General features: G+C 40.2%; 1 protein-coding gene across 3 annotated transcripts in view; it reads right to left on the reverse strand.

Annotated features, from left to right (window-relative positions):
- Positions 1 to 25,664, reverse strand: part of LOC149251013 (uncharacterized) — a 138,717-nt gene that overhangs the window by 54,235 nt on the left and 58,818 nt on the right. For all 3 annotated transcript variants that reach the window (XR_016266853.1, XM_089459300.1, XM_089459299.1), the window contains exons 2-3: positions 2,192 to 2,291; positions 1,603 to 1,775 (exon numbers count right to left, since the gene is read on the reverse strand). Coding sequence is in view for 2 of the 3 variants with exons in the window: in XM_089459300.1 (XP_089315426.1) it covers positions 1,603 to 1,775; positions 2,192 to 2,291 (273 nt within the window). In the remaining variant the exon portion in view is untranslated. The remainder of the gene's footprint in view (positions 1 to 1,602; positions 1,776 to 2,191; positions 2,292 to 25,664) is intronic.

Below are 25,664 nucleotides of genomic sequence, written 5' to 3' on the forward strand. Positions count from 1 at the left end.
TAGACAGACATTTGTCGACGCGTTTCGAACCAACTAGTGTGGTTCATCGTCAGGACAAGTTGAAGACAATGAACCACACTAGTTGGTTCGAAACGCATCGACAAATGTCTGTCCACATGTGATTTACGCCGTAATTATTCTTTCAACTATTATGGATCACAAAAGCCTCAATTCAATTATCTAATCAAATTAAAATATAATTACTTCTCAAAGTTCATAGTTCACTTTAAAAAAATAAATAGAATCAAGATTTACTATTTAGAAATTAGAATGTGATATGCTTGGTCTTGATTCTTGAATATTCAATGTTCATTGTTCATGTACAACTTACAAGCACATAAGAAAATAACTAAAGTCTAATCCTATTGATTTCCTCTGCCCCTCTTGCGAGAAAATGCCACAGCTTTCCCTTTCCCTCTAGATGTAGAAGTTGGTGCTGGTGGAGTTGGCAATGGAGTTTGCTATGCTCTAGAAGCTGAAGAACTAGAAGTAGGAGCTATAGGAGGTAGACCACATCCTCTACTAGTGGCAAGGGTAACCCGGGCAGGTGGTGTCACCTGGAAACATTACAATCTCCCAATCCTGAAATCCTGAAAAACTGATAAGTCTGTTGCATTTGAATGAAATCTAAAATTCTACTTTCTCCATATGAAATCCAATGAAGCCGGAACCACTCTCAAACATCCTGAGTCATTTCATGGTAATGTTAAAAATTTAAGTAAAAGGATGAAAATGAAGATTAAGGAGAATGTCACTTTTACTTTAAGCATTTAACATTACCATGAATAGCATATCAATACTAGGGCCTAGACTTGATCATTAAGTTGTCCCACTCAAAAATTATTTGTTTCTTTCAAAAAAAATAGGCAACGTTTTTCATCAACGGAATACGTGTTTTCCAGATGTGAGACACGATGAAAACCGACGAATACATTTCACATTTTACATGACACAATGAAAAACGTTTTCGACACGTTTTAGGGTCATTTTCGTGTTCGACACGTAAAATACGGGACACGGGACCTTGGAGGACGTGTCCTGTGACTTAGGTCAAATGTGCGTTTTGGATTTATAACCAACTGACCTTATTGGGAATGGGACTCTTCAGAATATGCAAGCCTTTTCAATGGACCACCTGGCTGGAAAGGGGCAATTCTGAGAGAACGATATTATCAAACAACGTAGCAGGTAAGTTTGGCGTACCATCAAGTTAACATGCACCTTCATTTGAGAGAGATGTAGAATTTTAATGACTATTATCCTTGCCTTTGAGAGTGATGGCATTTAAAGCTAAAATATATACGAGCCATAATGAACATGTAATTAAAAGATGTAGATTACATGTGTTGCCTCTACCCAACAATGTTGAGGAGTTAATTATAATATTGTCTGGCCAACCGATACTTTTACTCATGAAATAATACATTTTACTGATAAGATAAATCCATTAAAAAAATTACAAATTGAAATGCTGTATGAAATATTAAAAAGTATTCAAAAAATTCGAGTGTTGAGATGACAGGGATACAGTTCACAAAGTTCTTAAAAGTCAACGTTCACCCTCTTTTTGAGCTCTGTTACTAAGAACAAATAAATGTATACCTTAGTCTGCTTCAATGTTGAAAGGTATGTGGCCATGAAGCAGGCAATTCCATCCACAATATCTTCTTCTTGGACAACAACATAACTGTCTTGATCTAGACAGTTTCTTGCATCATTATAATCACACTCCAGCAAATCAGTCTCTGATACCAAATCCCATGAGCTGGATTCATCTGTTTTGAGATCATTAACGAAGCAAGTGTTAATTAAACAACAGAACTAATCATTTCCAATGTTCATCAAATGCAGAACAAACTCAAGTAATTAGTAAGTAAGCAAATTGTGCATGAAAAAATAAGTAACAAAGGCTACAAAAAACCTTGAAAGTTATAGGAATAGCAATATCTACTTAGGGGAATTGCATGTCATAAAATACCCTAATGTAATTTGCAATTATCATATATGAAGACATAAAAATCATAACCCTGTACTATAACCAACAAAAAAAGCAAAGGACACACAAAATTTGGTAGGGATTCCATGTCAAAGACTTCTCTGTGATAGTTTGCACTTATTACACATTAAAAAAGGAGATCATAACACTGAATTACAATCAAAAAAGTTGACTGGATCACCAAATGAGTCATACCCGGCCTCTCAGTGATCCCTTGTGCAATTGAAGCATGGATACTTCCAAGCTTGTCAAGAAATGCAGGAGATTCCAATCTGGACTTTAAAAGATCACAGAACTGCAAGGAACAAAAAAGGCTGTATTACTTGATTGATAACCTAAAATATAGATAATACAACCTTCTCTCATTAATTTTTATGGTATGGATATATACTCCTCCAAAATCAATATAGGTACTTTAGAATATGAAAGCACATAAAATGCATACAAAATATCTAAGTACTCGACATCAACATTAAGATAATGGAAAAACAAAATCAGTAAACTATGCTGATGGGGACAATGGATTATTATTTGGCACTAAAACTGATATGGAGTTAACCCCCTACACACTTTATGGAAGGATCACATGAGGAAGAGCTGCTATCAAGAGCTGAAAGTGCTGATATACCAGGGTAATACTGATCATACATCTCAAGAAATTCCACAAGGGGAATGCTCTCAACCTGTCTAATTATCCTAAAACCAGCTATCTAAGCAAAGATATCAGATCTAGTTACTTGCTGGAACTATTAACTCTTGCATGCAGCAGAAAACAAGAAAAGCAATCACACACAGTGCACAATTATTTCTGTTCTTCTAGATCAGTTCATCATTTTAAAACTATATTCAATTCTTACAAGAGCTCCCTTACAAGGAAAATGGCTCTGAGAAATTAATCAAACAAACAGCAAACCTGAACAGCACAAAAATCGAGGCAGCATGTTCACCAATCCGTATGGTTGTACGGAATCCATACAGATGACAGTTTGGCTTCCTTCTTGCTGAACAACTGTTGAAATCCTCGCCAATGGCTGAAAATCAGATCTCTAATTTTCTCCTTCACTCACATGACTTGTGAAATGAATGCTCTCCATGTGTCTTTGTCTTTCCCCTCTCCTTTTATAACTTGGACATGAACCAAAAACCTAATCTTCAATGATTAAGATCTAACCATGAGATCAATGGCTCTCTTTTAATTAAACCATTAAGTGACCCACTTTAGTCACTTTATTAATTGAAAGTCACCTTAATAAAAAAGAGTTCACTTTATTAATTAATTAATAAAGTGAGCTTCTAGAAAAAACGTAGGATACATTTAATGACAATTTCATAAGTAGACACCCCAATGTTGCACAAAGCAGGGACGAAGCGGGGACCTTTTCTGGAAGTGAAGTGTCAGAAGCATCATTTTACATAAATCAAGAAGATATGGCAATGGCATCCAAATTGTACATCAAATGATTGATTATTCAAGCATCAACCATCTAGATGCGTCAACCATCTAGAATCTAGATTCCTCTCCTTTTGTCTAGCCTTTGCCTCTGCTTCGATTCTCTAGAGATATTAGTCAACATTGCCCAATTTGATCAAATGGTCTAATGCAAGCCTTATAATTAGGTTGAAAAAGCTTAACATGCCTAATCAATGATTTTCACTTGAGTGAAGGGTACATTTTTGCTAAGGCCATGACAAAGGAGTTCAACAATCAACACCACCAACACTAGGGTACATACAGGACTTGGTGTTATTGATTAAATGTCAATCACATACCTTCATACATGATATAATCTAATGAAATGCCACAATCCTATTGATCCTGAAATCCTGAAAACTGTTAAGTCTGCTGAATTCTGAATAGGTATATATCAACCCCAGAAACAGGACACAAAGGATATGGTACATATCAACCCCAAAAACATGGTACATATTGACCCCAGAAACAAGACACAGAGGACAGACTTCGCATATATGTATATATAGATAGATTAAAAAAATACTAATTAAAAATACAAAAATGAAATATAGACATAAAGATCCAAATTTTTAGAATTACAACATTTACAAAATATTGACACTAGTTACTACATCGATGATAACCAAACACACAAAAATTAGAATATTCAATACATGAAAAATAGAAGCTTAGAAGTTAGAACCATAAACTGCAGCTTTCTCATTGAGTCATTTGATGTCATCAAAATTAAAATGTATTACACAGATACAGAATCAGTTATACCATAGGTAGGCATGCAAATGGAAAATACAAAATATGGTAGATACTAGAATCATAGATGGAAGAATCCCATAGTTTGTCACAGCCATCACTCGTCCTCCATGACAAAATCATCAAAATCACCATCACTGCCACTGCTCACTCTTCAATCAACCTCCTATATATACACTCCAAGATCCGCATCTGCTAACCCCTCAAGAGTATCACCATCATCAAAACTGTCTAGCTCTGTAGAAAATCTCTGTTTTCCCACCCCGGTTTTCAGTTTCACCTTATTTCTCCCATGTAGTTAAATGACCATTCCCATAACCATACATTTAACAGACTGAAAAAATAAATATTGCTGAAAACACAAATTCTGGAAATTTTTCAGAATGCTGGAAATTGCAGAAATAAAAATCAGCAATCAAAAACAGCCATTAAAACACATTTAAACTCAGTGATTTTTGTTCAACTTGACCCTGGAAAAACCCCCTACAACTCTTGGGGAAAACCAGTTTGAGAGCTCTTCTTTATTTCTGGAAAATGCCTTTTTACAGAGAGAAAATTTTTCAGCAAAAATCAGCAAAACATAAATTTTTCCAGCAAGCAAACTTATCTGTTTTTCAGCTAACAGACAATCTGGAAAATGGCTGTACGGACGGCCATACGGACTTGTACGGACATACCTCGAAAATTGTGCAGAAAATCGCCTCCTCGATATTCGTGCTGAAAATCAATTTTTTCACTGTTTTGCTCACAAAATCTGCCTTTTTCTGCTTGTTCTTTGAGCTGTACGAATTTGTTGAAGTGCTGCCTTGGTATGTGTGTCAAACTGCTGCCTCTTTCTCCTCCTTGTCCAAAAATCTCCTTTGCTCTCTTGCTCTCCTTCTCCCAATCTGCTCATGAAAGAATGAATGATCTTTTCCTCCTTTTCCTCCCTTAAGCCAACCCTAAATGACTTTTGGGTGATCCCTAAATCCAATGGCTGAAATAGATTTAGATCAATGGCTGAGATTAAATGCTCATTTAAATCTCACTTTCTATTTTTTAATTCACCCCACTTTAATAAAGACCCACTTAGTCATTTATTTCCAAAGTCACTTTTCCTTTCTAATTTTTCATTGACTTTATAAAAGTCACTTTAAAATTAGACTTAGTAACTTTATCACTTAAAGTCACTTTCAAATTAGATTTAACTTTATAAAAAATTATAAAGTTACTTTAGGAGAAAAATTAAATTCTTTTGGACACTTTTCCCTAGGCCAAAGATCAAAGCCTTAGGGAACCACCTGTCCTCCGGTACCAAATTTCAACACTCCCTCTTACCGAGAAGGTGTTCCTCACCACACCCATCTTGTCCCTGAAGTAGACATGCTTGCACCGTGGTAAGGCTTTGGTAAGAATATCTGCAACCTGCTCATCAGTGGAAATATACTCAAGCTTCACAGCTCCCTTCTGAACATAGTCTCTGATGAAATGATATCTGATCCCGATATGCTTTGACCTGTCATGAAATACTGGATTCTCCGTGAGTTTAATGCAACTCTGATTATCACAGTAAATCACTGAAGGTCTCAACGGCTGACCAAATAAGCCAAACAACATCTTGCGAAGCCAGATGGCCTCACAACTAGCTAGACTGGCTGCCATATACTCTGCTTCCGCTAAACTCAATGCTACTGACTGCTGCTTCCGGCTGAACCATGACACTACTGCTGAACCCAACCCAAAACAGCACCCTGAAGTGCTCTTCCTATCAGAAGCACAACCTGCCCAATCAGAATCAGTGTATCCTGCCAATCTCACTCCATCTCCCTGCCTGTAGTCCAGACCATAATCCACTGTCCCCTGCAAGTACCGCAAAATGTGTTTTGCAGCCACCCAGTGAACCTTCCTAGGCTCACACATAAACTGACTCATCGTGTTGACTGCAAAACAGATATCTGGTCTAGTGTTGACCAAATACATCAAGGAACCAATCAGCTGCCTGTACAATGTGGGATCCACCAACTCAGAATCCGAAGCATGAAGCTTCTTCCAGTTGGTGATCATCGGTGTCGACATGGGTCTACAATCCTCCATGTGGAATCTGCTAAGGATGTCCACAATATACTTCCCCTGCCCCAGGAAGAAATGCCCCTCCTCCTGCCACACCTCCAAACCCAAAAAGTAATGCATCAAGCCGATGTCCTTCATCTCAAACTCCGCCGCAAGATCTCTCTTGCAGTGCTCTATGAGTCTCTCTGCACCTGTAATGACCAAGTCATCCACATACAGCACCAGAATGAGAGGCTCCTCACCAATCACAATAAAGTAAAGGTTCGGATCTGCCTCACTCTTTGTGAAACCCATCCCCTGCAAGTATGTATCTATCCTAGAGTACCAAGCTCTGGGAGCTTGCTTCAGGCCATAAAGGGCCTTCTTCAATCTGCACACATGGGACTCCTTCCCATGCACCTCAAAGCCCTGTGGCTGCTCAATGTACACCTCCTCCTGTATGAAGCCATTGAGAAATGTGGTCTTCACATCCATCTGGTGGATCTTCCAACCCATCTCTGCTGCTATCGATATAATGGAGCGGATCGAAGTATATCGAGCCACGGGAGCGAAGGTCTCCTCATAATCAACTCCCTCTACCTGGGAGAACCCTCTAGCCACAAACCTCGCTTTGAATTTCTCAATGCTGCCATCTGCAGCATGCTTTACCTTGTAAAGCCATCTGGAAGTAACCACGGATTTGCCCTCAGGCCTCGGCACCACCTCCCAAACATCATTCTTCATGATAGAAGAATACTCCTCCTGCATGGCCTCTCTCCAGACCTGCTGGCTAGCTGCCTCCTCATAGCTAGAAGGCTCAGAGTCAAGGATGCTGGTAACCATCGCCATATAGCTACAAAACCTCTCAGGTGGTCTACTCTCTCTGATCGGCCTCTTCGGCTCAGCAACAGATGTGGCATCTCTCAAGGTGTCCTAAAGCCACTTGGGCTTCCTCTTCCCTGAGCATGCTTCTCCCATAGGAGAATGAAACTCCTCCTCATCACCATCAGTAGCCTGAACTCCTGACTGTCTGTCTGTTGTCCTCCTGCCTGCACCTGAACCTGTAGAAGCTGAGGTACCGTGTGAACTGTCCATCAGTGGACTCCCTAGTGAACTGCTCTGTGAACTGCTCTGCATGCTGCCCGGAGCACCACCCCTCTGGCTCGGCGAGCCACTGCTCACTGATGGACCTAACATCCTCATAGATGTACCTCCGGATCCTCCTGATCCCTGCCCACTGGATCCCTGCGACTGACTCAACTGCTGCTGAGGGTCTGGCTGATCCAGATACTCTAACTCCCGTGACCTCCTAAAGGCCCTGTCCTCCTCGAACTTCACATCCCGTCTGACAACAACTCTCCTCTGTGCAGGAATGTAAATCCGAAAGGCCTTTGAGGTCTCACTGTAGCCCACAAAGATACCCTTCTCTGCGGTGGGCTCTAGTTTGGTCCTCTTCTCCTTGGGTATATAGGAGTATGCAATGCATCCAAAGATATGAAGATGACCAAGATCAGGCTTCTTCCCAGAGAAAGCCTCCTCCGGAGTCATGTGCCCCAAGGCACGATGCGGACTCTTGTTCTGCAAGTAAACAGTTGTGTTGCAGGCCTCTGCCCACAAGAACAATGGCAACCCCTAATCATGTAACATAGCTTTGGCAGCCCCTATGATGGATCTGTTCTTCCTCTCCGCAACCCCGTTCTGTTGGGGGTTGTAGGGAACAGTGAACTCCCTCCTAATGCCTGCCTCCGCACAATAATCAACAAACTCTCCAAGGGTGTACTCTCCTCCATTGTCCGACCTCAGGGACTTGATCTTCCGACCTGTCTGTGTCTCCACAAGAGCTCTAAACTCCTGAAACCGCTTGAAGACCTCACTCTTGTTCTTCACGAAATAAATCCAGGTCCTCCTGGAGTGATCATCAATAAATAAAACATAGTACTCATATCCACTCAAGGAAACATGAGACATCCGACCGCTCACATCGGAATGAATCAAATCAAGTATCACAGTCGCTCTGTTGTCACTGCTGGGAAAAGGGGATTTGGCAAACTTGCCCATCGCACAACCTCTACAAGTATCAAAGTGATCAGTACTGAAATCTGGCACACCTGTAGTGATCTCCCGCAATGTCCTCAAGGCTCCATGATACATGTGTCCCATCCTGCGGTGCCAAATCTCACACAGCTCAGAACTGCTAGCTCTGTTGTCGGTACTACTGCTCAATGCCAAAAGGGGTTGGAATGCAAACTTGTACACCTTTGCATGGCGTACACCTATCACTCTAGCTGAATCAACTGGAGTGCCCCTGGGATACATCAACACCTGTCCTCCCCTGAACAGTACCTCATATCCTCTGTCCTCCAAAGCTGAGACGGATATGAGGTTCTTCCTCAACCCTGGCACATAAAGAACATCTGACACTTTCAAGGGAGGTTTGGACTCCCTCTGAAATGTCAATGTCCCCACCCCGACTGCTCTAACAACTCTGTCATCACCGAGTACTACCTCTATATCAGTGCCACTCTCTGAAAGCTCTGAGAAGTACTCATGGACTCCTGTCATGTGACGTGAACCCCACTGTCCACATACCAGATACCTGAAGATGCTCCGCTGATCGAGGGAAAAGCATGCTCCCTCTGAACCTGTGTGGCAGGTGATCCTGCACTAGAGGACTCACACATAGTGAACGCAAACTCCCGGTCAAACCGACCTGCAAAGTCCTCAATCTCTGTTGAAGCTGCCACGTCCTGGTTCTTCCCCTTCTTCTTCTTCTTCTCCGGACACAACTACATAGTGTCCCATCTTTTGACAATTCCAACACTTCACCTTGGAATAGTCCTTCTGTGTGTTCCCCTGTTTACCTTTACCTTTGCCTTTGCCCCCACCACCGTTTGTGGAAGCCTGCTTCTTCCCTTTGCCTTTCTTGCCTCCTGCCACCAGTGCTACATCCTCATCCTGCTCAACTGGCTTGGCTGCCCCAAGCTGTCCTTTCCTGATCTCTGTCTGAATGCAATCATCCCAAAACCTCTCCCATGTGGGAAGGGTCTCACGTGCACAAACCCCATCAGCAAAGTTCAACAATGAACGGGGGAGGCCATTCACTGCAATCCGCACCAACTCAGTGGGTGGAATGGCCTCTCCAATCGCTGCCAACTCATCTCTCACATTGGTAATCTTTGTGAAATATCCAGCTACACTATCATTACCCATCTTAATGTTCTTCAGCTTCTCCTTCAGGACCATCTTCCGGTTCTCATTGGTACTCTGGTAGAGATTGGACAATGTTGTCCACATCTCATGGGCATTGCTCTTTCCTCTCACATGAGGAATGCAATGGTCTTTGATTCCGTCTAGAATCAGCCTCTTACCCTTGTTGTTCTTTCTATTATAAGTAGCCAACTGAGTAGCATCAGTAGGCACAACAACAGGTTGCTGTGCTGTATGCACCATGATATCCCAGACTTCTGCCTCCTCAAAGATACTCTGCATTCTCTCCTTCCAAACGTTGTAATTTGTATGCCCATCCAACTTATCCTCCACCTCAATCCCAATGACATCTTGCTGTCCTAAAACTGAAAAATAGCACTGGTGTGGTAAAGATAAAACTGTTGTTTATAAAAAATCAGCTTGCTGGAATTTTCTGAGTGAAAAATCAACAGCTGTAATTTTTTTTTCTTTTGCTGTCCCAAACTGCCCTTCAACACTCAACCTCTGATACCATGTAGAAAATCTTTGTTTTCCCACCCCGGTTTTCAGTTTCACCTTATTTCTCCCATGTAGTTAAATGCCCATTCCCATAACCATACATTTAACAGACTGAAAAAATAAATATTGCTGAAAACACAAATTCTGGAAATTTTTCAGAATGCTGGAAATTGCAGAAATAAAAATCAGCAATCAAAAACAGCGATTAAAACACATTTAAACTCAGTGATTTTTTGTCAACTTGACCCTGGAAAAACCCCTTACAACTCTTGGGGAAAACCAGTTTGAGAGCTCTTCTTTATTTCTGGAAAATGCCTTTTTACAGAGAAAACTTTTCAGCAAAAATCAGCAAAACAGAAATTTTTCCAGCAAGCAAACTTATCTGCTTTTCAGCTAACAGACAATCTGGAAAATGGTTGTACGAGTACGAACTGTACGGATGTACGGACCGTACGGCCGGTCGTACGGGCTTGTACGGACAGACCTCGAAAATTGTGCAGAAAATCGCCTCCTCGATATTCGTGCTGAAAATCAATTTTTTCACTGTTTTGCTCACAAAATATGCCTTTTTCTGCTTCTTCTTTGAGCTATACGGATTTGCTGAAGTGCTGCCTTGGTATGTGTGCCAAACTGCTGTCTCTTTCTCCTCCTTGTCCAGAAATCTCCTTTGCTCTCTTGCTCTCCTTCTCCCAATCTGCTCATGAAAGAATGAATGATCTTTTCCTCATTTTCCTCCCTTAACCCAACCCTAAATGACTTTTGGGTGATCCCTAAATCCAATGGCTGAAATAGATTTAGATCAATGGCTGAGATTAAATGCTCATTTAAATCTCACTTTCTATTTTTTAGTTCACCCCACTTTAATAAAGACCCACTTAGTTATCACTTAAAGTCACTTTCAAATTAGATTTAACTTTATAAAAAATTATAAAGTTACTTTAGAAGAAAAATTAAATTCTTTTGGACACTTTTCCCTAGGCCAAAGATCAAAGCCTTAGGGAACCACCTGTCCTCCGGTACCAAATTTCAACAAGCTCAAGCACTGGTTCATTAAGATCCAAGCTGGCTAATGCTCACTCAACACTGTGGGAACTTGTCTTCGAGAAGATGAGAGATGAAAGCAAAGATGAGGGATGAGAGTTTCTTCCTCTTTCCTGGACCATTTCCTGGCATTTCCCCTTGTTGTCTGGACTCTGGTTTCCTAACAACTCTACCCTGAGGTTTTGTTCCTTACTAAACCCTAGCCATTCCTATTTCTGAAAACTCATCTCCTGTCATTTCCCATTTCTTGCTTTCAATACTTGAGGATGGAGAAGATGAACATAGTTATCATTTGCGAAGATATTATGCATTTGCCTGCATATTTCGACAATTCAATCAACTGTGCAATAATTAGTCTCTTACAATCTGGAAAATGTTTATTGTCAGAATCAAAGCAAATCTGAATGCGTTATCCAGTTATCCCTAAGCATTCGTCTTTCTGATTGAATGTCATCTAATGGTACAACTATTGATGATGCCCTAATGGTACAACTATTAGTGATGCCCTTACATCAATCCTGATTGCTTCCAAATTTTTACCTTTAAACATCAATTACTCTCAACTTCCAAACATTAATTTTGCATGTCATACTTGGTTCCAGAAAGACGATATGCTGTGTGTTTAATGATTGTTCCATCACATTGAGTGAAGGAGTGATATCCCCACCCTAACAAAGTAGTGCAGTTGCTCAGAACAGACACAATTTGGAAAACAGGGAATTGCAGTAGTACAAGTGATTTGATGCCCTAAATGGTAATTCCTCCTCATCAAAATTGTCACTTCCAGAGCTACATAGAATGCAAACTCTGACACGGACTTGTGCTTCGTTCTTGAACATGGAAACAGGGCATAAATTGTGGGGTTCCAATCCTCACTCTAGTAGAATACTTTGGATTGTCCACTAACTAACCCAGAAGAGTACTCATGGAAAAAAAGGCAGAGAACAAGACAAACAGCAGGCTATAAAATACAAATGACAAAAATTCCATTGCATTAGCTCCTCTATTGAAACTATCATAACTCGATGTGCATCTATAACTGTTAGCCAACCATTCTCGGAAACAAAGAATTACACAACCTAGAATTTATTACAAAGATATCACAACAGATAATAATGCAATGATATGAAAAAAACACTACTCAGGAGGGTTTATACTGTCATTCACTCCTTGATAGAGTTATCAGTGGACTCATTGATGGGATCCTGTATACTTTTTAGGTGAACCAATCAGTAATCCTTGTGTAATTACTCAGCGGCCCAATGGTGTCTCTTTCTAGGCTTCTGTTTTAATACATCCCAACATTCTCGCCTATTAAAACATTAAACCTGGAACTTTCACTACACCATCATTGTCACTCATGAGCCATTTTGTGCGAACATTTGAAACCATTCAATCATATCCACAAACCACAAGACTTACCTTTGCACAATCAAACTTTTCCTTTACAAAGTGATGTTGGATGTCAATGTGGTTGGATGTGGAGTGCTATGTATCATTCATTGAAACACAATAGAGTTCACATCTTTATCGCAGACAGTTTTTGGCTCCTGTTGAGCATAATCAATATCATGCGAAGTTTCCAGAAACCACATTGATTCCTTAATAGCATGCTCTACTACAGCCCAATAAACTTGAGTAGTGAACAGCAGAATGGTGATTTACCAATTTACCCCTTTCTGTTCAGCGTATACCTCCTCCAAACATAAATATCATATTGGTGATTTGCAAATTGCAACTGCTGATATCTTGACTACAATCTGCATCAATGCATCCATTATGGCTGTCAAGACTTGAAGTATTGTTATAAGATAAGATAATTATATTAATTTCTGATGAATGACCACAAAAGTAGGTCAATGGGACTGGAGAATACAACCAATATGAATCAATGTGGAAGTGCAATTGCAACTCCTTGAAAATGCTGAAAATCATATAAAGAAAGAAACATACATAAGTATAACATCAAAACATATATATAAAATTGTGACCAAAGTAAAGTGATACAAAACACGGAGTGAATATGTCCTAGACTAGAAAGGTGGTCAACTCAGGAACATCAAGAAAGAGAAAGTGAGAGAGAAAGAGAGATCAGACAGTCACAACCATGAGGTCAAGGTTCCTGAGTGTGATTGCCAAGGGCAAGGGGGAGAAACAAGGCACTAGCTCGCTGTCTGGCTGTATGATTTGGGGGAGGGGAGAGGGAGATGTATGAGTAAGGGGTACTACTAGTAGTCGATGTCAAAAGACATAAACTTCAAATAAATCTTGAGTTGCTCCTCTAGGTATGAGAGACACTTTGATGGGCAAAAGGAGGGGTTCTCTATTTTGAATCCATCTAGAGTTTATCTCTCTAGCGCTCCTAAAACATGTGGCCTGACGTATGAAGTCTGGACTGGTAACTCCAAATCAGTCTCGATAATATCGGCTGGTCTCCCAGAAGGGGAGGCTAAGGGGAAACCTAGGGTCTCACATTCTGATATTTGGTGTGTTGAAGAATCTAGGGCAAATAAGTGTAGTGTGATTCTTCCTTACTTGATAACAATTTGTGGGGTCTTTTTACTTTTTCTTGTTAGCTTAATCTTCTTCTTATTATTATTAATGCATGTGTGTGTGCTTCATCAAACTACTACCAAAAACATAAGACCAAGAACACAAGATGTTGGCTCTCCGCCAAGGCCAAAACCTTTCTTCTCTTGAGAGGAAAACCCTTTAGTAAGTTTCTCTTATTGAATCTTCTTATTGATCAATGCCAAACCCTAGACCCCTAACAAGAATATCCTCAAGCACAAGTCAAGTCCTTTCTCCTTTCTACACTTTGTTCCCCAGCATTTCCTTCTTCCGGCACTTCGTCCTCCTCCTTCCAGCACTTCATTCTTCTTTCAACTTGTTGGTAAACCTTGTTGCACTTGCTCTAGAAAAGATACCTTTTATGAGACCCTTTTCTTATGATGATTCCTTTCTTCTCTTCATCAATCAACGAACTTGCATGACTGTAATGGGAGGGCTGTTATGACAGCAGAGACAACCTCTTTACCTTCGCACGTGTGACTGTTTTTCCTTGTGAAGTTGACCTCTTCCTTCTTCACTTGAGAGAGCTCCTTCTACGCTTAAGTGAATGGCCTTATAGGCCTACTTAGATTGCCCAACCAATGAAGTTATGTGATTGTGATGATAGTGTTGTAATGACCACAGGAAGAGGCTCTTTTTCTCACACATGTGGTTGTTTTCTACCCAATAAAACAGTCCTCTTAACTTCGGCCTAGACTTCTCCTTGTACGCTGCACTAGAGGCTCCCTTTCTTGTCACTTGATCACCTTTTACTTGCACCTTTTCTTCGGTGATTTCAGAGATGGATTCTTGAAGTTATAATGGAGTGGACAGCCTCTACATATAGAGGACTGTCCCTCCTTTTAGGCCGACTTGAAGGCCGACTTGAGGACAGTTTGCAGGCAGACTTCTTGTGCTTGCTTCAGATGGCTTCTTTAGTGCTGTAATATGCTTGAAGGAGCTTCTTTGATGGTGCCTTTGCATAGGAAGGGACTTGACTTTGCTTGGAGGTATTCTCTTGACCCTAATACATGGTTTAACATGCCCTTAAGGCCTTCAACATTTCCTTTTGACTATTTGAGTCACCTATAGCACTTAACATGTGCTAGACCTATTTCAATGAGCAAGAAACTCATTGACATGTATTATAAAAGTAATATTTATTTTCTTGAATAAGTACAAATATCAAAAGTGCATTTATGAAGATCGAACATAGTTACATTTCCTTCAACGCCTAGTTACATTTCCTTCAACACTCCCTCTTAACTAGGGAGGTATTCATACAATATTACAAGGTGTTTGGCTATTATCAATCTTGAAGAATTCACATAAGAGAAATCGGATTTGCAATCCATCTGTTATAGCATCATATCCATCAGCATTGTCACAGTGCAAGGCCTTGACTAACAGCTCCATCTCTTCATGAGATCATAAGCTACAATGTTGGCGAGACCAATGATTTATAGACACCTTCATCATTGTCTCTCAAGGTACATACCCACCAGGGTGTTCTCTAAGTATGACCTTCGAGCACTATTCTTATCTTGGGTTCCCAGCCCTCAAAGAATATCGGTCCTCTTGCCTACTCTTGTCTTGGATGCCCTACACATCCTCAAAGAGTATCGGATTCCAGATGATTACACAATCCTCCCGTTCTTTCTTCCCAAGTGAAGACAAGAATGTTGTGTCTATATCGTGTCTACATTTCCATTCATGGCCTTCATCTAGACGTACGGCTCTTAGTCCTAATCTAGTGCATGACCCATGAAATGGAAAAACACAATCATCACTCATTTGTAATCAGGGGTGATCTGTAAAGGCCAACGAATTCGATTTACAGAAAACATGTAAATATTCACAAACTGGAAAACAGGAAGCTTAAAACTTAATTTTTGCACTTACCTGAACTGCTAGCTGATCCTGTGAAGCTGTCGATACTGTTGCTGTTTTGTTCTGCTGCTGTTTGCTCCAATTACCCAGGGAGACCAATTCCACCCAACCTGATTGAGCAGAGGCTGGCTGCTCAATCCAGCAAGCTTCTCACAGAAGCCCACTGACCCCGTGCCCAGAACCTCAGTCGGATTAAAGCTCATCCAATAGTAATCTCTGTCACTGCTAAATTCTGCTCCACCTCCTCTGGTTTCACTGCTCCATTTTTCCCCCCCTTTCATCGGTTCAGAATAGCGATTTATAATGGCAGGCATGGCGGTGGCCACCCTCCTGCTTCCGGCCACCGCTCTTCCTCCTCATGACACGCCTCCGCATGCAATTTAACTCCCTCAGATCCTTTCCTGGCAAAGCCGCTCTGCTATAAATTCTCAGCTGGTTGGACGCGCCCTCATTTAATGGTTTCAGTCATGCGTTTTAGGTAGGTTATCGTATGGTATATTCATGAGTCCATTTACTTATATTATAGCATATAATTTCATCACATAATCTGTAAAGTCCTTTTTATATACTTTATAATATTTATATTTATAAAGTTCCATTAATATACTTTACAACATTTATATTTATAAAGTTCCATTTATATATGTACTTTATAACATTTATATTTATAAAGTTCCATTTATATATATACTTTATAACATTTATATTATAAAATTTAATTATATATTTTGTAAATTTAATATATATATATATATATATATTAAAGTGTAATTATATATTTTATAAAATTTCAACTTATATATGTTTTTAAATTTACATTGTATTTATACACTTAACATACTTATAGCTTAAATTTCCTCACAATTGGTTTTATTATAAAGTTTAAAACTTTATAAAATGGATTAATTTAGCTGGGTTGTTACATGATCCAAAACTCCCTCTTGATTAGGGACTCATCAAAGCTCCCTCTTAACTAGGGACACTTTCATTCATCAGCAACTTCTTCTTCGTGGGTCCTTCAGTTACTTGATCTCATTTCTTGCTTGATGTTGTTATCACAAAATCGTGTACTAAGGGCTGCTACTTAGCAAGATCTCATGCAACTATTTCAAACCAAGCTTAGACTAAGGCTTAGCCTCCTTAGTCAGAGAGGGCTCTCTCACAGATTTTTGATAGGAATTAATAACAAAAAAAGATGGCTAACTCTTCAAACAGTACATGAAAATAAGCTGGTTGGAACAACAAAATAACACTTCTTCCATTGGGCTCATGGAGTCAAACACCTCTGCAGTAAACTATTAACTACTCAATCATGGAAGCCAAGGCATATAATGTTTAAACACTCAGAACATTTCTCAAAAAGAACCTCAACTCATAAACATACACAGGAAGTCTGAGCACTAGGTGAATTCAGAGTGATTGCATATTTAGTGAGCTGTAAAACATAAAGGATAAAGACAAAGCCACATATATTCTGAGCATTGAACACAAGATGAATCTTGGGAAGAAAAAGTAATCTTTCTATTACTGTCAAAAGTCTTTTACATTAGCCAATATAAAAACTCTGTTTTTTTATAAATCTCCAACCCCCATTACATCAGAGTTTTCACTATATATAGGAAAACGAACTAAACTACTTTGAGTCTCCTCCTCCAGCATGAGGGGAGCTCGATGACCTATCATTAACTACCCTTATCTATTTTTAAACAAACTCATTAAATACATAAAGTATTGAGCTGTAATTACAAAGAGTCCTAATCACACTAAAACTCTAACTTCATCTCCTCGTATGCCTGATTCCTTTCTTGATCTTTGACAGCTGTCTTTTGTTGGTTAGGCTCAAGATGATTGAGCTACAGGTGCAAGGAACGCTGACTTTGGATACCTGAAGGTGCTGATGGATCATTTATCATTAGGATCAAAACACCTATTTTTAAGGTCCCTGTCTCCTACCATCCTCCGAAAATCAAGCAACATGTCCCAGCTCTTTAAATATCCCAAAACTTACGAGTATCACCATACTTCAAATGCGTTGGAAGCTTCATAGATAGCCAGGTGTATGAACCAAAAAGATACTCCTCGTATGCCATTCTGTTAAACCCTAACTTGCCATAAAGTAGCTTTACAAAAGTTGAACTTGAGACAAAGATTTTACCTTTACCAAAAGGTCCACCTGTCATCCTCTGAATAACTAGGTTAGCCTTGAGTAATATCTCTTACGTTCCTTTGGCGTTCCCTTCAAAAATCTGCTGACTTCACCATTAAACTGCTCATCTTCCTTATAAAACAGCACCTACAGCAGTTTCGTAGCCAGTGTACCAGTATGGAGATCTCCCTTGGGAACATTATTTGTCTGTGCATATTTGCCAGAACTTTCATCTTTGGATGTCTCAGCTTCGTTTATATACAAGCTGGGATCTTAAATAGCTTAGTGCATCTGGGATCTTGTTCTGCATCTGTAGAACCAAACATATCTTAAAACATAGTTGTGAAATATGACGACTGTTGGGTTCTTCCAAGCGTTCCAATATAGAAAGAGCTCTCAAGTAATCACTTGCAAAAGTCTGAAAATCCTCTCTTTCCAATGATGTATCTTCTAAGGCACTATTCCACGACTAGCATCTTCTAAATCTTGATATGCTTTCCTTCTTATGATTGACACCTTATTCAAAAGCCACCTTTCTATTAACCTCAGCTGTCATTGACAGTGGAACTGATTGAGGACTTTTATCCTGGTTAACAAGCTTTAAACTCTCACTAGAAGGCAAGCAAGCCTGCAGCCATAACTCAGATGAATTACAAAACTTCACCATCAATTTGCCGAAACAGGCTTTTCTATGCATATATCATATTCCCACATAACTCATAGGAGACAAAAGTGATATGGGTGAGCAATGGTTTCGGACAAATTCCCAATTTCGTAGCGCAGCCAGTGCAAATTATGAATTATGCGCTACGAAACCACCTAAACATTTTGCGCTGCGAAACTGCTAAAAAGGCTTTATGCGCATCAAACTAATGTGAGCGGTTTTGAACTTTTGGCATTGGAATTTTCAGTGATAACAGATGTCATGAAGTCTTTGTTTGAACTTCTTCTAGGTAGAGCACCATCCATTGATCACTTTCAATCCTGGTTTGTCATGTCATTACTTCCTTCATGGAAAGTGTCTTTCTTGCCATACATCAGATTTTCTTGTCATCTGGCTACTCCTCTGGCAGTTGTCCATGATTCGGAATACTCTTCTCATGGATGCTTCATTGTACTTGCTTTTTTACATGCTTCAACCTAGTAGCCCATCATGACTTCATCCTAATATTGCTTCAACATTGCTTTTTCTTTTACTGGATGGCATCTTTATCACGACATCTTTGTAAAGTAGAATCAGTTATCTGCATCTTTCATATCTCCAAGGTTTTTATAGGTGTCAACAGTCCTTCCTTTCTTTGTCAGAGTTGTCCTGCCTTCTTTCGAGAGATATCTTCAAAGTTTCTTGTCAAATAGTGATTCTCGGTGATCATGGTGTTCTTCACATGCTTGATCTCTTTCCTCATTTGCTTCTTCTAAGATAGATAGGTCAACCATCTTATGCTTCTTGTGAGAACATTTCTTCATTGCTTGCTTCCTGGACTAGTCAGCATTTTTTCTTGCTTTGTAGTCAGCGATCTTATACTCCTTATGTGAGCATATTCTTTCGTTGACCTTCATTGCATTGTAGTACATGCCTTTGACCATGTTCTTGGTGAAAGAGATTCTTTCATACTTGATCTTGTTATAGAACCATTCCCATGACTTAATAATATACAAATGATAACATGACAAAACTTTGATGCATACATACCTCATCTTGATTCTCCTTTGATCGTCTTAGCTTCATTTGGTTGTCCTTGGTGTGGCCCTTCTTGCTTCATCTTAGCTTGCCTACATATCATCCTTTTCTTGAATACCATGAATAGGATTCCCGATGAGACAGTTGCTTTGGTTCATGAACCTTCTTTTGAAGATTACATTATAGGATCTTAAAGACCCTTGCCTACAAATGTTTCTTTTCTTTTGATGATGGAGGTCTTCTAAGATTCTCAATCATGATCAGTCTTCTTTCATCGTGGATGAGGTCCTATACTCAGTATGCTCCTTCTACATGAATATCTTGAGTTATATCTACCATGCTCCTTATAAATGCTACTTCTTCATGAGTATCTAGAATTCTATGTACTTTATGCTTCTAGATTCTAGAAGATGTTTCTAGCCATGCAATTTCATTTTATTCCTACATGCTCCTATCCTACTCAAAACTTTGAAAGAAGATTTGAAGTAAAGATTTTGACTTAGTCATAGTAGAGATCCAGAGGACCTTCCTTTCTTCTTCTTTCACCTCGAGTCATGTGAGCTTCTTCCCTCTTTCTTTTGTTGTTGTTGTCCTTTTAAGCTTAGCACAATTCCTTTTGTAGTGTCCATATTCTTGGCATCCATAGCATTGGATTTTGGACATGTCTTTGGTGTTTGTTCTTCATGGACCAAATTTGCCAAATTTTCCCTCTCTCTTGGCCTTGGTATCAAAGGCTTGCTCCTTTGATCCCACATCTTCCTCTTCTTTAAGTCTGGTTTCCTCTGTCCTGCATAGAGACCACATTTCACTGAGTGTGGTTGCTTCCTTCTTGGCATATATGCTTGATGTGAAGTTGCCCCAATCCTCAGGTAGAGCATTGAGTACTACAGTTGTCATCTCTCTGTCAGACATGACTTCCCCAAGCTCTTGAAGTTGATCTCTCATTTCAAAGATTTTCATGAAGTAGGGAGCTATTCCTTCCTTTGTTATCTTCATCTTGTACAATTCATTCCTTAGAGATATTACTTCTCCAGTTGTGGATACCGAGAATAGCTCTACTAGCTTATCATAAATTTCTTTTGATGTTTCAAATTTGGAGACATAAGGAATGAGAGAGTCTTTGATTGATTCTATTAGAATCCTTTGAGCTCTTGTCTCATCCTTATTGTACTTAGCTAAGGCTTGAGTTTGTTCCTTAGCAGGGATAGTGATATTCCCTTTGACATGTTCTAGGAGTTCATTCTCCTTGAGAAGTAAATCAGTGCTCTTCTTCCATGCAAGAAAGGTATTGGTACCTACCAATCTGTTGCTTTCCTTGCAAAAAGATATTGATGTATATTCAAAAGAGGACATATACTTACTTGATAGATTTTGAGATGTAGTGGATTTGCTTTCTCCTTGATAGATGCCTTTGCATAGGAGGGGACTTGACTTTGCTTGGAGGTATTCTCTTGACCCTAATACATGGTGTAACATGCCCTTAAGGCCCTCAACATTTCCTTTTGACTATTTGACTCACCTATAGCACTTAACATGTGCTAGACATATTTCAATGAGCAAGAAACTCATTGACATATATTATAAGAATAATATTTATTTTCTTGAATAAATACAAATATCAAAAGTACTGTTAATTTTAGGTAACATGCTTAAGCGCAATTTACTTCAATTTCTTTATTAGCCCAATATCAATATCCAATTTAGCAATCACATCAACATGATAGTAAAATGCAGATAGAACATAAACATAAACAGTAAAAGACAAAACAAGACAAGAGGACACAAGATGTGACACTAGCCAGGGACAAACCCCAATGTGGGGAAACCCTTGATCAATTTTCTTATATTCTTCAATAGTTGAGCAAAGAGAGAGATAGTACAATTTACAAATCTAATAATTTATGACAGCAGCAAAAATCCCTAACTAGAAAAGTCAACACTGTTCAAACAGGGCATAATTCTTCTTCTAATCAGCGTGGTCAAGCCCAATCAACTTCGGCCTCCAACAAGAAGTGTAATCAGCCCAAAATAGTGTGAAAAGTCCAGTCAAAATTGGTCAACGAAAGTCAACCTGCGGCCAGCCCTAAGGCAATCAACACTGGTCAAAGGAGAGGTCAGATTGCCTCGATTTCAGTGCCAAGATCTGCGGCCTGCTAGGACAGAGATACCTCACCCAAACCGAGGTCAAAACAGGTCAACACAGTCAAACAACCTCCCTGCAACTCTATGAACGTTGGTCAGCGCAGACAACAGATTTCATCCTTCTTCCTTTGCACATGTGAGAAAAAGCTGCCGAGATATGTGTACCCAATCACAAGAGGAGAAAGAGAGAGATTGAGATGAAATGATGACGAAAATAACTTGAGGTCTCCTCCTTTTATATGCAACATTGAGGATGAGTTGGGGGTTTGAATGCCTCTTTTGCTTGCTGGTCGACCTTGACAATTTGTCCATAATATAGAAAAATTCATATCTTCATTTGCACATGTTGGAATCGGATGATCTTTAGATTAGTCCTACACCTATCGGAGAGAGGAATCCAAGAAAAATAGCAGCGGTCATAAATAAGATGACCCATGTGGAGTTTGGCCCTAGTTGCCAATTTTAACACTCCCTCTCAACTACGGAGAACTCCATCTGCTGATCCATCTGCCAGTCAGTACTATCTTTGCGATCAATGCACTGCTCTGCTCTGCTCTGTTGAACTATAAACAAGAAGAAGAGATCGAGAATGTATCATACCATTCTCCACTGACCCGAAGTCAATCCCAGATAAAACAGAGTGTCTCATACCACTCTTACTGACCCAAAGTCAATTCCAATCAAAAGAGAGTGTCTCATACCACTCTTACTGACCCGAAGTCAGTTCCAATTGATCCCAAATCAATATTGGTCATCCTAGCATAGGGAGTATGGTAGTACACGATGCTTCCTTCGGTAGTATTATGGTCCCTATCATCATTTCCCTACTCATTGGCCATATGAGAGGTACTTCCCATGAGTCCCAAACTGCATGGTAGGATGTCTCAGCAGGAGAAGGATGAACCACTCATCCTACCTACATGTCGCCAAGGGTATCACAAGGGAGGGTTGAACCACTCACCCTGTTCACATCAAACCACTAGGGGAAGGCTGAACCACTCACGCTATGGTTGCTCATCACTCCAAGAAGTACCCCAAGCCCCCCGGGGCTCCCAGAGCTCAATGTCCATATCATACAGGACCCTCACAAGAGGGTCTCTCTACGAATCCAAGTCATTCTCGAAAGGCCAAGAACTTAACCTTCCCCAGGGGCTTTGTCTGAATATCAACGACCTGCTCATCAATCCAAATGTGATGGAGCCTTATTGCTCCTCGTTGTACCATATCCCAAATAAAGTGGTACCTGATATCTATATGTTTGGAGCGATCATGAAATACGGGATTCTCTAATAATTGGATCCCACTTTGGTTGTCACGGAGGATCACGATGGTATCCAGCACATGTCCAAACATCTCACTGAAGAGCTTCCTCAACTGGACAGCTTCACATGAGGCCATACTAGCAGCTATGTATTCAACCTCAACAGTGCTCAAGGCAACCGATTTCTGCTTCCTGCTCACCCAGGATATCGAAGCAAAACCCAAAGAAAAATAACATCCAGAAGTGCTCTTGCGATCCACCACACTGCCAGCCCAATCAACATCAAAATAACCATGAAGCCTCACATCTCCGGCAGTGTATCTGAATCCATGAGTGAATGTGCCTCGAAGATATCTCAGAGGATTCTTGGAACCAATCCAATGTATATGATGAGGCTCAACCATATATTGGCTCAATGTGTTAACCGCAAAACATATGTCTGGACAGGAGTTCACCAAGAACATCAGTGCTATGAGTTGACGATACTCGGAAGCATTTCCCAATTCAGGTCCGCCAGCACTACCACATAACTTCTTAAGGTTAAGTTCCATCAGGGTAGTCACAACCTTGCAGTCCACCATCCCAAATCTTTCGAATATCTTCACAACATATTTTCCTTGATAAAGGAAAATTTCTCCTAGCTTTTGCCAGACCTCCAATCCTAGGAAGTAGTGCATCAGTCCTAGGTCCTTCATCTCAAATTCAGAAGCCAACTCCCTCTTACATTTGTGAATGAGAGGGTCTGCACCTGTCAGAAAGAGGTCGTCCACATAAAGTACCAGTATGAGAGGTTTATCATTTTCAACCTTAAAGTAAAGGTTTGGATCAGCTTCACTTCTAGTGAATCTCAGCTTCATCAGATAGCTATCAATCCTCTCATACCAAGCCCGGGGTGCTTGCTTCAAGCCATAGAGAGCTTTCTTCAACCTGCATACATGAGATTCCCGGTCATGAACCTCAAACCCCTCAGGTTGTTCCACATAGACTTCCTCTTTGATCGAACCATGCAAGAAAGTGGTCTTGACATCCATCTGATGTACGTTCCATCCTTGCGAGGCAGCAAGGGCTATGATCGAGCGGATTGTGGTGTATCGGGCAACAAGTGAAAATATCTCATCGTAATCTACACCTTCCTTTTGAGAGAAACCTCGAGCAACAAAGCGAGCCTTGAACTTTTTTGCACTTCCATCAGCTCCATGCTTGATTTTGTAGAGCCATTTAGAGGTGATAACTGATTTGTCCCAGGGTCTAGTTACCACATACGAGATATCATTCTTCATAATTGACTTGTATTCTACATTCATCCTTCCATACTTGTTGTTTCACGGCTTCTTCGAATGATGAAGGCTCATTTTGAATGATAGTGCTCATGACGGTCAAGTATCCTTGATACCTGTTTGGCATCTTGCTTTCACGGAAAACCCCCTTGGTGCAATATGTCTCTCGGCATCTTCGAGAGTCTCCCTAAGCCATGACGATCTCTTCTTGGAGGAGGAGGGCTCTTGAGGAGGAGGATCAATAGGATCCATAGGTTCATCAACATTCGGTATCGTTTCATCTTTTTTTGCACCTTGTTTTTCGTTGCCAGCTTCTTTGTCCTTCCTTGGGATAGGAAGGTTGTTGATCTTGTTGAGGGCCATGTCTTCGTTGAAGGTGACATCTTGACTTATTCAACTTCCCTTTGACCAGCCACATAAATTCTATAACCCTTAGAATTTTCACTGTAGCCCACACAGATTCCTTTCTTCCCTGATGCACCCAATTTGCTTCGTTTCTCTTTCGGCACATGAAAATATAAGGGACTTCCAAAAATTCTAAAATTAGAGACATCGGGTTTCTTACCGGTGAACACTTCTTCGAGAGACTTGGAGTCCAATGCTTGATGAGGGCATCGGTTTTGAACATACACGGGAGTATTTGCAGCTTCAACCCATAGGAACTTCGAAAGCCCTTGATCATGAAGCATGGCACGAACAGCTTCTACAATAGTACAATTCTTCCTTTCAGCCACACCATTCTGATCAGGAGTGTATGGTGTTGTAGTATCCCTCTTAATGTCGGCTTCTCTACAATAATCATGGAATTCATTGGATTCATACTCGGTCCCATTATCAGTCCTCAATATCTTGATTTTCTTCTCGGATTGGTTTTCGATCATGGCTTTGAAGTGTCAGAACCGGGAGAACGCTTCATCCTTCTTCTTTAAGAAGTAGATCCAGGTCTTGCGAGAATAATCATCCGTAAAGATGAGATAATATAAGTATCCTCCCAAAGAGTTTACGAGCATCATACCAGATATGTTGGAGTGGATATATTATAATATATCTGTGGTCTTGTTATACTTGAGGGGAATGGTCCCCTTGTAAGTTTTCCTTCGGCACATCCTGGAAATACACCTTCATGCTCTACTTTGAACTCTTGCATACCTGTCACCATCTGTCTCACATCGGGTAGAACCTTATAATGAAGATGGGCAAACCTCCGGTGCCATAGTTCAGATTGTAGAGATGTGTTGCAAGACATGGCTCCCAATGGACTTCCTCCAACTTGATACAAAGTGTCAACCCTAAACCCAAGAGTAAAAGCATCTTAACACGTACCTTTCCATCGATGAATGTCACCTTGTATCCTTTATCTTCCATTGCCAAAATGGACACCAGGTTCTTCTTGAGATCAAGTACATATAGAACTTCTTGTAAATGAATAATGTTACCTTGATTCAATTGAAGGGTAACATTCCCTACTCCCTTCACGGGATAGGTGGCATCATCTCCAAGGACAATCGTCGAGTTTGTCTCATTCTCTATTATATTAGAGAGAGCTTCCTCCTATCCGGTGAAGTCCCTTGAGGCACCACTATCAATTAGCCAATTCCCCAAAGTGTTCGGTCGAGAGGTAGTGGAGAGGGCCGATATAAAATAGTACTCCTTTTGCTTATTGTTAACAACATTTGATTCTTCATACCTGGAGTTCCTTGCTTTCTTGGAGGGTCGACCACTT

Source organism: Pinus tabuliformis, chromosome 7 (genome assembly GCF_031772625.1).
Source record: "Pinus tabuliformis cultivar Carrire ecotype Pingquan chromosome 7, CPIR1, whole genome shotgun sequence".
NCBI lineage: Eukaryota > Viridiplantae > Streptophyta > Pinopsida > Pinales > Pinaceae > Pinus > Pinus tabuliformis.